This window comes from Pleurodeles waltl, chromosome 6 (genome assembly GCF_031143425.1).
Source record: "Pleurodeles waltl isolate 20211129_DDA chromosome 6, aPleWal1.hap1.20221129, whole genome shotgun sequence".
In the NCBI taxonomy this organism is placed as follows: domain Eukaryota; kingdom Metazoa; phylum Chordata; class Amphibia; order Caudata; family Salamandridae; genus Pleurodeles; species Pleurodeles waltl.
The window spans coordinates 709497557-709510117 of NC_090445.1; the positions used below are offsets into that span (position 1 = coordinate 709497557).

At 42.7% G+C, this 12561-nt stretch overlaps 1 protein-coding gene across 1 annotated transcript in view; it reads right to left on the reverse strand.

The window, feature by feature from the left end:
* Nucleotides 1-12561, reverse strand: part of DMBT1 (deleted in malignant brain tumors 1) — a 624760-nt gene that overhangs the window by 301360 nt on the left and 310839 nt on the right. Inside the window, exons 51-55 of the mRNA XM_069239169.1 lie at nt 12320-12343; nt 12198-12233; nt 4165-4479; nt 171-194; nt 49-84 (exon numbers count right to left, since the gene is read on the reverse strand). Of these exons, the coding sequence (XP_069095270.1) occupies nt 49-84; nt 171-194; nt 4165-4479; nt 12198-12233; nt 12320-12343 (435 nt within the window). The remainder of the gene's footprint in view (nt 1-48; nt 85-170; nt 195-4164; nt 4480-12197; nt 12234-12319; nt 12344-12561) is intronic.

Sequence of the window (12561 nt, forward strand, 5' to 3'; positions counted from 1 at the left end):
AGCACATTTCCACATTGTAAACACTTATGTTAACACAAACTGTCCTACCTGTGGGATATGTACTTCTAGAAACATGGGTTGTAGCTGGGAAAGAAGAGAAAAGTACATTGTGTAAGTGCTCAAGATGGCTCATGCAGACCACACAGCAGTGAATGAACTGTAGCTCATACCTGTTGTTGATGTTAAGTTGGCATCTACAAGAAAGGAAAAGTCAGAATTAGCACTCTTTATAACTGAACCATAGGGGCTCCAGATAAATTATGTCATATGATTTGAGCCTTTCACCTCTAGGAGCACAGTTCCATTCTAGCCTCTGTTAGTAAATGTTGTGGAAATAGAAGTGTGAACAGGGATATCAGCCTGCATGGGAGACCCATTATTTTGGGCAGAGGGGCTCTGCCTCCCCTCAGTTTTGCAAAAAATGATGAGTGTCTGGGAAGCATCTGGCAGCCTGAACTAAGCTTTGACCAGCTGAAGATTTCCCAAATCCAAGGGCGTGACATCATCAGCAATTTATCTTGTAGCAGAAAAAGTATATTTATGTTTAGATTTACCATAGTTATGTAGCCCTGAATTTTAAAATGGCTATTGTATTTTCCCATCTTGCTTTGTGACACATAAAGGTTTTATTTCTGGGTGTAGCTGGAGTCATAATTAATTAACATAATGGTCTGTTTCCTTTCTTTCCCACGTGAAAAAATGTTTTCTTTTCTTTGTGATAATCATGGTACGTTTGTAATCAATAGCCCATTCAGGAGACACTTGCAGGGTACAGACTGCCTCTGAGTCCTATACAATACATGTATTTGGCAGATTACCCCAACAGCACATGTCCTTTAGTCATGTGCAGCAGGTGTTGACTGCTTAGCCTGACATATGTCTTCACACAGTATCCTGTTAATGTAGATTATCTACTCAGAGCCTGTAGCTAAATGGCCTATAGCCAGGCATTGCACCACATTTTTAAAGACTTCTGACCCTTGCTGTACATGACATTGAGCCATGCAACGTAGGGTGGTCCACAGGTCCGGGCCTCTGTCCTGGTCCTGCAGTCCACTGTCTTCAGCTGTCCGAGTCCTGCTACATATAGGCCGTGCATAGGGGGTTGGGCTATAGAACCAGTGTGCTGGCTTTGCCTACAACTGAACCAACACAGGTTAGCCCTCCTACCGCTCCATACAACCTAGAGCCTTTGACAGCTGGTTGGGTAAAAGGACCCAGCCTACATCAAGCTCCTGCACACAACCAACAAAATATATATTTTTTAAATTTTCTTTTTTTTTTATGGTTCTTGCTTTTGAAATGAACCGTTTTATGTTTAATTTTCTATTCAAAAACTGTTTTTTAATATTTTTTTTACATTTCTTTAATTTCCTCATTTGTAAAAACCTTTAGTAAAAACCCTTCTGACATTTTTAATATGCACCTACATTGCTAGGGAGAGCCATGTATTGTTCATTTCTCCAAACATGATTTTATTAAACCAGTTACAGAACACTGACAAAAACTGGAGACACTAATCATTGTCCTCTTTAACTTGTAATTGCACATCATGTGGCAGGATCTTTTCTTACTCCTCCTCATCCCTCTACTAACCTCACATATGACCAAGAGTGCTTCTTTGGGTGCAATCCCTAATTTATTTTATGATTCACTTGTTGAGAATGAACACACTCTTGAATGCATGCCATGTAGCAATTGGTCACATAGAGTGCATGAGACTCTAAAGGCATTGCCCTTCTTTTCGCAAATTGGATGTGTGGAAATCTGCCACACCAAAACTCTTCCTTCTTTTTTTATGAATAGTGGACCATATGACAGGTTGTTAAAGAAATGAGTCTGTATGCCTGTTTTTCTGAATGGACAAAAGAAAAATGATGTACTCCAAAGTATTGGTTCCTTATCGCTGGATCCTATGGAATTAGTTTGCATGTGGAATGCATTGTTTAACTAATAAGAAGGATCCCTTCTTATATTTTTTGGTGGCATCATTGTTTCCAGAGGGTGGTTGACTTATTTTGCAGATAGTGTGAATTGTTTAACCAATCGAATGGCTCCTTTCACTTTTTGTGTTTTTTGAGATGCAAATCCTTGCAACTCACACAAACACAATACTACAGTGCTGTGGCAGTCTCACCCAATACTTCAGTGCTGTGGCAGTCTTACACAATTATTATATTGTAAGACCTTTTTGCTGATAGGAAAATATAAAACAACTCATTGGCATTTCCTGGCTAATTGAGAGGATTTTATAAATCCAGGAATACCATTAGAAAGATTTCAGGTTTCTGTGACTGGAATATGCCACTCTCAAGTAGTTCTTGTACATATATTGCTAATCACTACACTACTTCTTACTGGTGAACCAAAACAGAGACCATCTACTATTTGTTTTCATCTTCTTCCTTTTTAGGGGACATAAATATTTTACCAACTTCAGCTATGGATTCTGGGGAGAATGAACAGGGCACAGAGCAAATCCAGAAGAAGCTGCTCTGGATACCAGGGAAGATCAGACCACAGAGATTAGGTCTCCATCGGCGTCTATCATTGTAACTGTAATTTTAGATGTTTCATGTGGCAATTATCTAACACCCATCATAGAGAGAAAAAGTGATCTTCAAAATATGTCACATGTACGTTACTTGACAAGCAACGCAGCCCGGGAAGATATGGGAAATTCTCAGTGGAACATCACTGATGCACTAGCATTTTATTGCCTGAGGTTAAGAGTGATTTATTGTAGCCAAACAAAATGGACTATTAAGAGGTTGCATTTGCATCTGCCATCACATTACAGAAAGCCATCTCTCTTTCCAGCACATCACCATAAGACATCCTACAGCAGAAAGAGTGTGAAGGTAATCTATGCTTCAACGCCATTGGCTTGCACTGCCTTGGCTGCATGACGGTGATCTTCATTAAAGAACAGAGTGCACATGGATGAAGAAAAGAGGTTTGTTACACTAGCAGGCATGCAGAAAAATATGTTTGTTAGCCAAGTTGCTATTTCACAGTTGCTGTTGTGTTTCTGTTGTTTAACCCCAAAAAAATGAAAAGTACAAATAAACAAACTTTAATGTTAAAAACTGTTGAAGTTAATTGTTTTATAAGTCATTGAGCGTCATTGACAGTTTGAACAACGTACGCCCAAAAACACATCACCTCTCACCTTGTGAAGTTAGGGCTAGACTTACAACCCTTTTAACCATATACTTCCAACTCCAGCAGTGGACGCCATTTGGACACACACAGAGTAGGTGGGATGCAGGACTTGGCATTAAGTCAGACCCTGCGTCCACTTTTCATGGATATCCAACCCTTGCTAACATGCCATTGCAAAGAAAACTGGCCAAATAAAACAATGTTTTTTGGAGCACCTTTGGTAATAAAAACACTTTTACACTATTATGCAGAGGAAGTAAAACTATCCTTTAGTCATCAAAGTTTCCCCTATAGAATCAGTTGGCAGAAGGCAAAAACTAAGGCCTAACATAATATCCTTAGTTATTGTGATCTGCTTTTTCGCATTAATTTATCCCCATGTCCAGTGGATACATTTGTGTACCTTTGTCAACAACTACTATGCATGGCAAAAAAGCATAGCACACACCCTATATGCAGTTCTGTAAAGAAAAGTATGCTATTTATTACCATTACTGAGGAAGGGGAGGGCAGCTGAGGGAGCATCATAACCCTATGAAGGCTTCACATCTTGTGTGCCATAGCCTCTACACACTTCACATTATGTATGTGCGTGTATATATCTATATATGCATATATGTGTGTGTGTATAGATAGATAGATAGATAGATAGATAGATAGATAGATAGATAGATAGATAGATAGATAGATAGAGAGACAGATAGTCAGACAGATGGAAAGAAATGTATGCTCGAAATTATGAAAAAAGATGAAGATTTCTCTAATTCGGTAGGCCAACTTAAAAATCAAAGTCAGTCTTCTTGGGGCTCTACTTTTGAATCATTTTAATATCACAGAGTTGTCTGAGCCATTCACGCTTGTACAGGTAAAGACAGGTGTGGATTCGGACTGCAAATAGAAAGCAGAGTGCAGACAACATCACTATGGTGAAAAACAAATCCTCTGAAGCACTGACATCAGAGAAGCAACATCTTTGGGTCCAGAAAATGAGTAGTTTACCTGAGCAGGTGACCCCAGCGTCCTCATGGTGGCCACAGTTGTGTCGCATCCAGCCAGAGTGACTGCACTCCGATAGGGAGGACTCTGAGCCCCCGCAGTTGACATCATCCAGAAAAATACTTCCATTGCCCTGACCAAAGTAGGCAGAGCCAGGAGCAGAAACTGCCCGTCCACAACTGAGCTCTCTGCACACAACTTCTGCATCACTTAGGTCCCACAAGTCATCGCACACTGTCCCCCAGGAGGAGTTATAGTAGACCTCAACACGGCCAGCGCATCTGCTGCCACCATTCTGGAGTCGGATGGGAATTTGCACTGTAGAAAAAAGCACAGTGAACTGGTCATGATGCTTAGAGTTTTCCAACATACTTGGAAGCATTTGAATCTAACTGCTTGAGTTTGTTTTCAGTGATCAATAAGTATGTTCAGTGGTTTTATTAAAGAGGGATTCCTTAAACTAAGAATACCAGAAGGTTTACAAAATATATGGATTAAACTTCTGAGCTATCTTTAAATTAATGTTTCAAATATACAAGATTTTCAACTATCTGCTACTATTTGTCCTTTGTTTTTCTTTGCTAACAATGCTATTCACTTGGGAATCGTCATTCCATGTGGTTTATTACATTCACTTTCAAATAGTAAACAAAAAATAGTTTTCAGTGAATTTGATTTTGACCTCACTTTTGTGTTGTTTTAGTTGTGCTGCTTGTTTCACTGTTGAGATTTGTACTTGATAGAAATTCCCTCATAGCAGCTTCTGAGCTCAGCCCACTCTACCCGAGGGTAATGCAAGCTTGCATTGAAGAGTCTTTCATTTGTCTTTCTGAGTTCCCACTCAAGAGTTATCATGTAAACCCAGAAAGGGTACATCTACAAGCTTTAGGTTACACATCCCTCAGGGACCCTTCTTCCCAGCAGCTCCCTTTGCTGGGAGATGAAGTGGACCAGAGTGTCAGGGCAGATGTAGGACTGTTTGAATTTTAAGCACTGGAGTTAGGTTCACTGGCCACAGGAGAGAAGGTAATCCTCTACGGCTCCTCCTTCATTAGAGCTCCTAAAATCCTTCTGTCCTTTTCATCAGGATTTCAAGAACATCTATCTTAAGGCACCTTCATTACACCTTTGGTGTGCCCCTCATTCCATTCACTCGTGCCCTAATAATGGAATGCTAAATGCATTCTCCAAAAGCTCTTATTATTCATCTGCCTGACTTCAGCTGCTCTAAAAGAAATTGTCTTATTGGATGGAGGGGGTTAAAACTCTTCTTAAGCAACAACCACAATGAATGTCAGGGTGAAGTACAAAAGTCCCTAAATTAACCTGTGCTCAATCCTCTTGTACCTTAGCACAAAAACAGCCAGGCTTACCTTATACAGAACAAAAACAGTAATAAAGTGAAAACTCAGCACAATAAAATTGCAACACGAATTGCCAAGAATTGAGATAATTGTAATCAATAAAATGACATTAAAAATAATTAAATACAATCAGTACAACCAGAGGTATGAATTTTTAAAGCTTTTTGGAAGAAATAGTGCTAAAAATTATCAAAGCATCTACCATGAGTATCTGGGGTGCATGAATTCAGGGCAAATGCTAAAGTTCAGGCAAAGCGCAACAGCGTGCAGGTTAGATTCACAAGGTGGATTGGGCGCAGTCTTGGATTGCCTTCAAACTTAGAAGAAACTTTAAAGAAATTTTCAGGACAAGGTAGAGATCAGCAGGGCAAAGCAGCAGGCTATGGCTGAGGAGTCTTTGTCAGGGAGTTCTGGACAAAGTTTCGGTGAAGCCGTCGATGATGGCAAGAAAAAATTCCTGAGTGGGAGAAGTTAGATTCTCAGGCCGAGGAAGTTCTTAAAATCAATAGGTAGTCCTTTGCCACTGAACTAGTGAGAATTTTATTTTTGGACTTGGACAACATTTTTGAACTCGAAAACCTCCAGTGAGATGAAGCAGTAGCTTAAGCGTGCCCTAATAGGCCACATATTGTTGCTCGGTTGTCAATCTGAAGAGTACTTTGCAGCTGTGGGGATGAATGTAACAGGTAAAGTTTGGCTGACCTGCTGCCCGGTATGTCCTGGTCTTCAGTCAGTTCTTCTACAATTTTTTATGAAACAATTTACACGTTCCTACATTTTAGTTTCAGGGAGAAGCAGTACCTATTCTACCACTTCAGACTTTTAGGGGCAGGGCACTTGGAAGTTAGCACACACTCTAGCAGAGGCCAGGTGAGGTCAAGGTCTGTGGAGGTTGTTATGTTGCTGTAAGTCACACAGGCAGCCAGCCAAATGGCCCTTGCAGTCATTCTGGGAGTCATGGGTTCAAGCAGCAAAGCAGACCTCTAACACCAGGACAGAACGTCAGGGAAGCAAGGCAGGCATCAAGCAGCAAGACACTTATCTGGTGAACAAAGCTGGCCTTAAGCAGTAGAGTATTGTTCTTGGGGTTGGGGCAGCCCTTCTGAAGACTTCCATAGGTCAAGAAGTGTATTGTGCAGCAGTTCTGGGAGTCCAATATTTATAAGAGGTACCAGCCAATGGAGTGGCTGAATCTTCCTGGCTAACCCTAAATCTGGTTGTGAGAAAACAGGGCTGATTGCAGAGGCCCCCTAACTTTTTGCCCCCATTTTCCACTTTTTGCTGGTGTTTTCCTGACTCTGATGGTGCCCTGGGTACTGTTAACCAGTCCCAGGGCCTGTGCTCTGTGTAAAATGTATATGCAAATTAGGCTAATTATAATTGGCTAAGTTAACCTACCTATATGTCCCTAGTATATGGTAGGGCATGTAGGTTTAGGGACCACAGCATAGGTGGTGCACACCTAGGTGCACTGCTGAGGTGCCCAGTGTCATTTTAAAGGCAGGCCTGCCTTGCTGGCTGCTTTTAAATTAAAGTTATATGCAAATTCGACTTTGGAATTAAAAGTAGTTCCAAATTCTTAAACTACCTTATTTTTACATATAAGTCACCCCTAAGGTGTGCCCTATGTGCTCCTAGGGCTGGGTGCCATGTAACTATAAGCAGGGACTTTATAAAAATAGATTTATAAACCCTGGTGAGGTAAAAACAGCCAAATTCGTTTTTCCCTCATTGAAGTAAATGGCCTTCATAGGCTAGAATGGGGAGACTTTATTTTAAATTTTAAAGTCTCCTTAAATGTTGCATACCAAGAATTTGGTATCAAATTAATTGTTGTAATAAATCCCACAACTTCCAGTTGTTGGATTTAATATAACTTGTTGAGGTAAAAAGTTATAGACTTTACCTAAAAAGTTGCCAATTTCAGCCCTGCATTGTTTTTGCTGCTGTGCTCTGATTGGCCAGCCTGCAGCAGCTTAGCCAAGCTGCCTTGATGAGGTGTGAAGTGGCCTGGCTTCACACAAAGGAATGTGCCTGTGGGAAAGAATCTCCCCTCAGCAGATGGTGAGGCAGGAAGGGGGAGGGCTGCCAAACTGGTCTTCAAAGGCAGAGAAGGACATTTGGAGCAACCAGCAACACCCCCACACCCTGCAACCCCAGACAATTAGGTGCCCCCTTGATTAGATTAGGAGAGGGCAGGAGAGGGGTGTGTTTATGATTTTTAGCCACACCAGTGGGTGGGCTCAGCCAGATGTAACCTCCAAAAATCAGATTCAGCCATGTTGGATTTTTAGAGAATGTTGCCTTCTGGGATGGATTTTTTGCCACACTTCCCAGGAAGTGGTCATCACAGGGGGACGACCCTGTACCTGACTGGAGAACCAGGACCCCCCTGCTTTTCACCCAGGAGCAAGGATAAAACTGGCAGACCTGCACCCACACCTCAGATCCTTACCAGATTTCAACAAGAAAAGAACTAAAGGAGAAGAAGGACTGCCCTGCTAGACCCCTGGCCTGCACCTGGAACCTGCACTCAGAAGGACTGCACCAGCTGCACACTTGGGCTTCACCACAAGAAGGACTTTGCCTGGCTTCAACTGGTTCAAGGAGGGACTCCCTGTTTGCTACAGGTGAAAAATTGCTATCCAGAGTCCCCTGCACCAACTCCTGAAAAAAGTGACCAGCTGACCACTGTCCAGTGGCCAAAAATGAGTTTGCGCCAGGTGCATTCTGGGAGTTGAAGTCTGCACCCCCCAAGGACCATCTCAGAACTTCTGGACCCTTGGGGTGAGCTGTGGACCCCTAAAGAACCTTAAAAGAACATCTGGGTGAAGCCCCAGAAGTTTGGAGAATATTTGAGAATTCTTGTAAAAAAGCTCCAGAGAGGGACCGACCCGCCGCGGAAATTCTAGCCGGGTTGCCTCAACCGCGACCCGGCCTGACTTGGTGGTTCGTCCCGGTAAAGAAAAATCTCTGAAAAAGAGACTAAGTCCGAAGGTAAAAAGTTGACCGGGACCTCCCAGCCATCGTATCCGAGAAGGGCTCCATGGACGTCGGATCAAGATCCAGGTTTACCCCGGTCGAAGGATTTTCACCTCGAAAGAACGACTAAGTCCGAAGGTAAAAATCTCCACGAGGAATCCAGCATCGCGTATCCGGACAAGGGCTCCAGGAGGTCGGATTCGACTGGCAGGTTCGTCCCGCTGAAGAAAATCTTCAAAATAAAGACTAAGGCGGTCATTCTGACCCTGGCGGTCAAAGACCGCCAGGGCGGAGGACCGCGGGAGCACCGCCGACAGGCCGGCGGTGCTCCAATGGGGATTCCGACCGCGGCGGTAAAGCCGCGGTCGGACCGGCACCACTGGCGGGCTCCCGCCAGTGTACCGCCGCCCCATTGAATCCTCCAAGGCGGCGCAGCTTGCTGCGCCGCCGAGGGGATTCCGACCCCCCCTACCGCCATCCAGATCCTGGCGGTCCGACCACCGGGATCCGGATGGCGGTAGGGGGGGTTGCGGGGCCCCTGGGGGCCCCTGCAGTGCCCATGCCACTGGCATGGGCATTGCAGGGGCCCCCGTAAGAGGGCCCCTAAATGTATTTCACTGTCTGCTGCGCAGACAGTGAAATACGCGACGGGTGCAACTGCACCCGTCGCACAGCTTCCACTCCGCCGGCTCGATTCCGAGCCGGCTTCATCGTGGAAGCCTCTTTCCCGCTGGGCTGGCGGGCGGTCTGAAGGCGACCGCCCGCCAGCCCAGCGGGAAAGTCAGAATTACCGCCGCTGTCTTTCGACCGCGGAACGGTAACCTGACGGCGGGACTTTGGCGGGCGGCCTCCGCCGCCCGCCAAGGTCAGAATGAGGGCCTAAGTCAGAAGGTAACTTTTTAACCGAGGCCTCCCGCGACTTGTAGCCGAGCAGGGCTCCATCGCGGTCGGCCTGAAACTTTGACTTTGCCCCGGTCGAGGTGCAACCAGATGACCCGATTGGCGCTTTTTGTTTCTAAGCGCTAGAAAAATAATAATTCTTTAAAAAATCATATCTCCGGTTCCCTTTATCCGATTTTATTCGTTTTGGTGTCATTTTAAAGATAAAAATATAAACTATTTTTATAAATTGGTTTTCGATTTTTAAACTGTTTCCTGTGTTTTATTTAATTACTGTTTTGTGATATTTGAATGCTTTACACACTGCCTCCTAAGTTAAGCCTTGACGCTCGTTGCCAAGCTACCAAGGGTTGAGCTGGGATTAATTTACTGAGACCTAACTGGACCTAAGTGGAGGTTAGTGGCTTGTTGCTAGGTGTAGGTACCTACCTGCCCTTACCAATAACCCATTTTCCAACACTGGTACTGAAAAGTTCTTCCCTTCCCCTGTCAAGCATGTAGGAAGTCTGAGGTGACAAAAAGCTATTGTCAGCTTAATTTCCATGTGTGCTGCAGTCATCCCTTTGCTGTGTAAGTGGGCAGGGACAGGTCAGTCCCATGTTATTGTGTAGTCAACTATTGTCTAACTGTCAGGAGGGAATACACAAACCCCATCAGCTAAACTATTCATAGTCATATGACCCAGGACACCTACAGCAGGACATGGTTAGTACGAGCAAATGCCAACTCTATAAAAGTGCTATTTTCAGAATTGTGACTTAGAATCTGGCATTAACATTCAAGCAAATTTTAAAATTCAATCCATTTAAATCCAAATATGATATGTCTACCTGTACACAATAACATGTTAACACTTACTAAATTTAATATGGGAACCAATTTAATACTATGCAAGAGGTAAGTCTTACCGTAGTAAAAAAACAAATTTAGGAGTTCTTCACTAACAGGACATGTAAAGCTTAAAACACATGTCCTGCCTTTTAATAAATTGTACTCTACCCTATGGGCTGTTTAGAACATAACAGTTGTGTGAGATACATATTAAATATGGTTTAGACCAAGGAACACTTTTATTCTGCTAGGTGAAACTGGCAGTTTGAAACTAGACTACAGTCTACAATGGTAGGCCTGACACATGTTTTAACGGCTGCTGTAGTAGGTGACTCAAGGTATGCTGTAGGTCTGCTAGTAGTATTTGAATTACAGAGCCTGGGAAGATGCACTACAATACACTAGAAGCTTATGAGTAAATGAAATGTGCCAATCAGGTGTTAGCCACTTTTACCATGCTTTAGGGAGGCAGCACAAACACTTTAGCACTGGGTAGAGGTAAAGTGCACAGAGTTCTAATCCCAATAAAGAAATTCAAAACAGGAGGGGTGAAGACAAATGGTTTGGAGGTGACCCTGCAGAGATTGCCAAGTATTTCATGCTCCAACCTTAAGGCGTCTTCGTGGATCGCTAGAAACCACAACAGAGACTTTGGACCAAAAGAGTGTATGCAAAGCATTTAGACTACATCTGTTGTTTTTTCTCCTTTGCTCTCTATGTGGTAGCTAGATCAGGTTCTGCCCTTTGGTCTTCAGAGGTTATTGGTAACAACTCAGTGCTAATGTCTTCCTTCTCCATCATCTAATTAGGAAACTACCAGAGTTCAAAGCTTTTAAGTGTGGATATTAATGAGATTCTAAGGTCTGACAGGAAAGAGAAAGGACATATGGCATCAGCGTGACATTTTGCAATATAATTCGCATTGCGAATAGTGGAGAGGTATGGACTCCTGCTTCTTTACTTGTTGAAAGTTTATTTAGCCCTTGTGTACTTCAAATATGGGGATTATGTATGTAGTGCAGTCTGATTGGAAATTTTGCGTAATAACACGCTATATACAGAGGTGTCGTCAAAGCTAAGCAGGAGACTAATTATCATTTTTTCATGCATTGTAAGACATATTTTTTGGAATCACACTCATGGGCTGCCTAGAAGTCATGTCAAAGTACCTGAGGAGCCTTAAGCAGAAACATGCATTGAGATCATCGAATGCTTTAAATTCAAAAGACAAGAAAATGCATGCACTGTGATCACTTCATGCCTTTTGTTTTAAAAGCATATTAAATGATAAAGCACCAATCTAAGGAATTATGTAGAATTAGAAAAGCAGGGGAAACAAATTTAAAAAAATGGCTGGATCGGATAAAAGTACTCATATTGGACAATGAGTGGGAGAGGTAATCCCCGTGGCCTGACTTGTGTCTCTTTCGCCAAAATATTGGGATTCCAGTGATTTGCTGAGGACAGCATGAGAAGCTTCTTTTCTTAAACACAAATACAAGTAATGAAGGTTTCTGTGCTTTTCAGATGGGACCTTTGCCACCTAGGCATGCATTAATTAAACATTTAAACACCAGGGTAGGCCTGCTTTGAAAAACTGTTTTGAAAAATGTAATTTGTTTTTGGCCAGCAATAGATTAGGATATTCAAGGATTGTCCTGTTACCGGTCACCATTGTAATACTAACATATCAAATAGGAATTCACAGGTTATAGTAGGGGCTTATACCCGACCTACCTCATATTGTCTGAATACAGAATCCGAAAACCAGAAAAGTCTGGAGTGATCTATATACTCATAAAGATACCTTAATGGATTTGTTGCTGTTATGACTTCACAAGTGAAATTACAGACTGAAACATTGACATTGCATTGGTATTTGGTGAAACTTTAAGACATCAGCATCTTTTAAGCACATTTCCACATTGTAAACACTTATGTTAACACAAAATGTCCTACCTGTGGGATATGTACTTCTAGAAACATGGGTTGTAGCTGGGAAAGAAGAGAAAAGAACATTGTGTAAGTGCTCAAGATGGCTCATGCAGACCACAGAGCAGTGAATGAACTGTAGCTCATACCTGTTGTTGATGTTAAGTTGGCATCTACAAGAAAGGAAAACTCAGAATTAGCACTATTTATAACTGAACCATAGGGGCTCCAGATAAATTATGTCATATGATTTGAGCCTTTCACCTCTAGGAGCACAGTTCCATTCTAGCCTCTGTTAGTAAATGTTGTGGAAATAGAAGTGTGAACAGGGATATCAGCCTGCATGGGAGACCCATTATTTTGGGCAATGGGGCTCTGCCTCCCCTCAGTT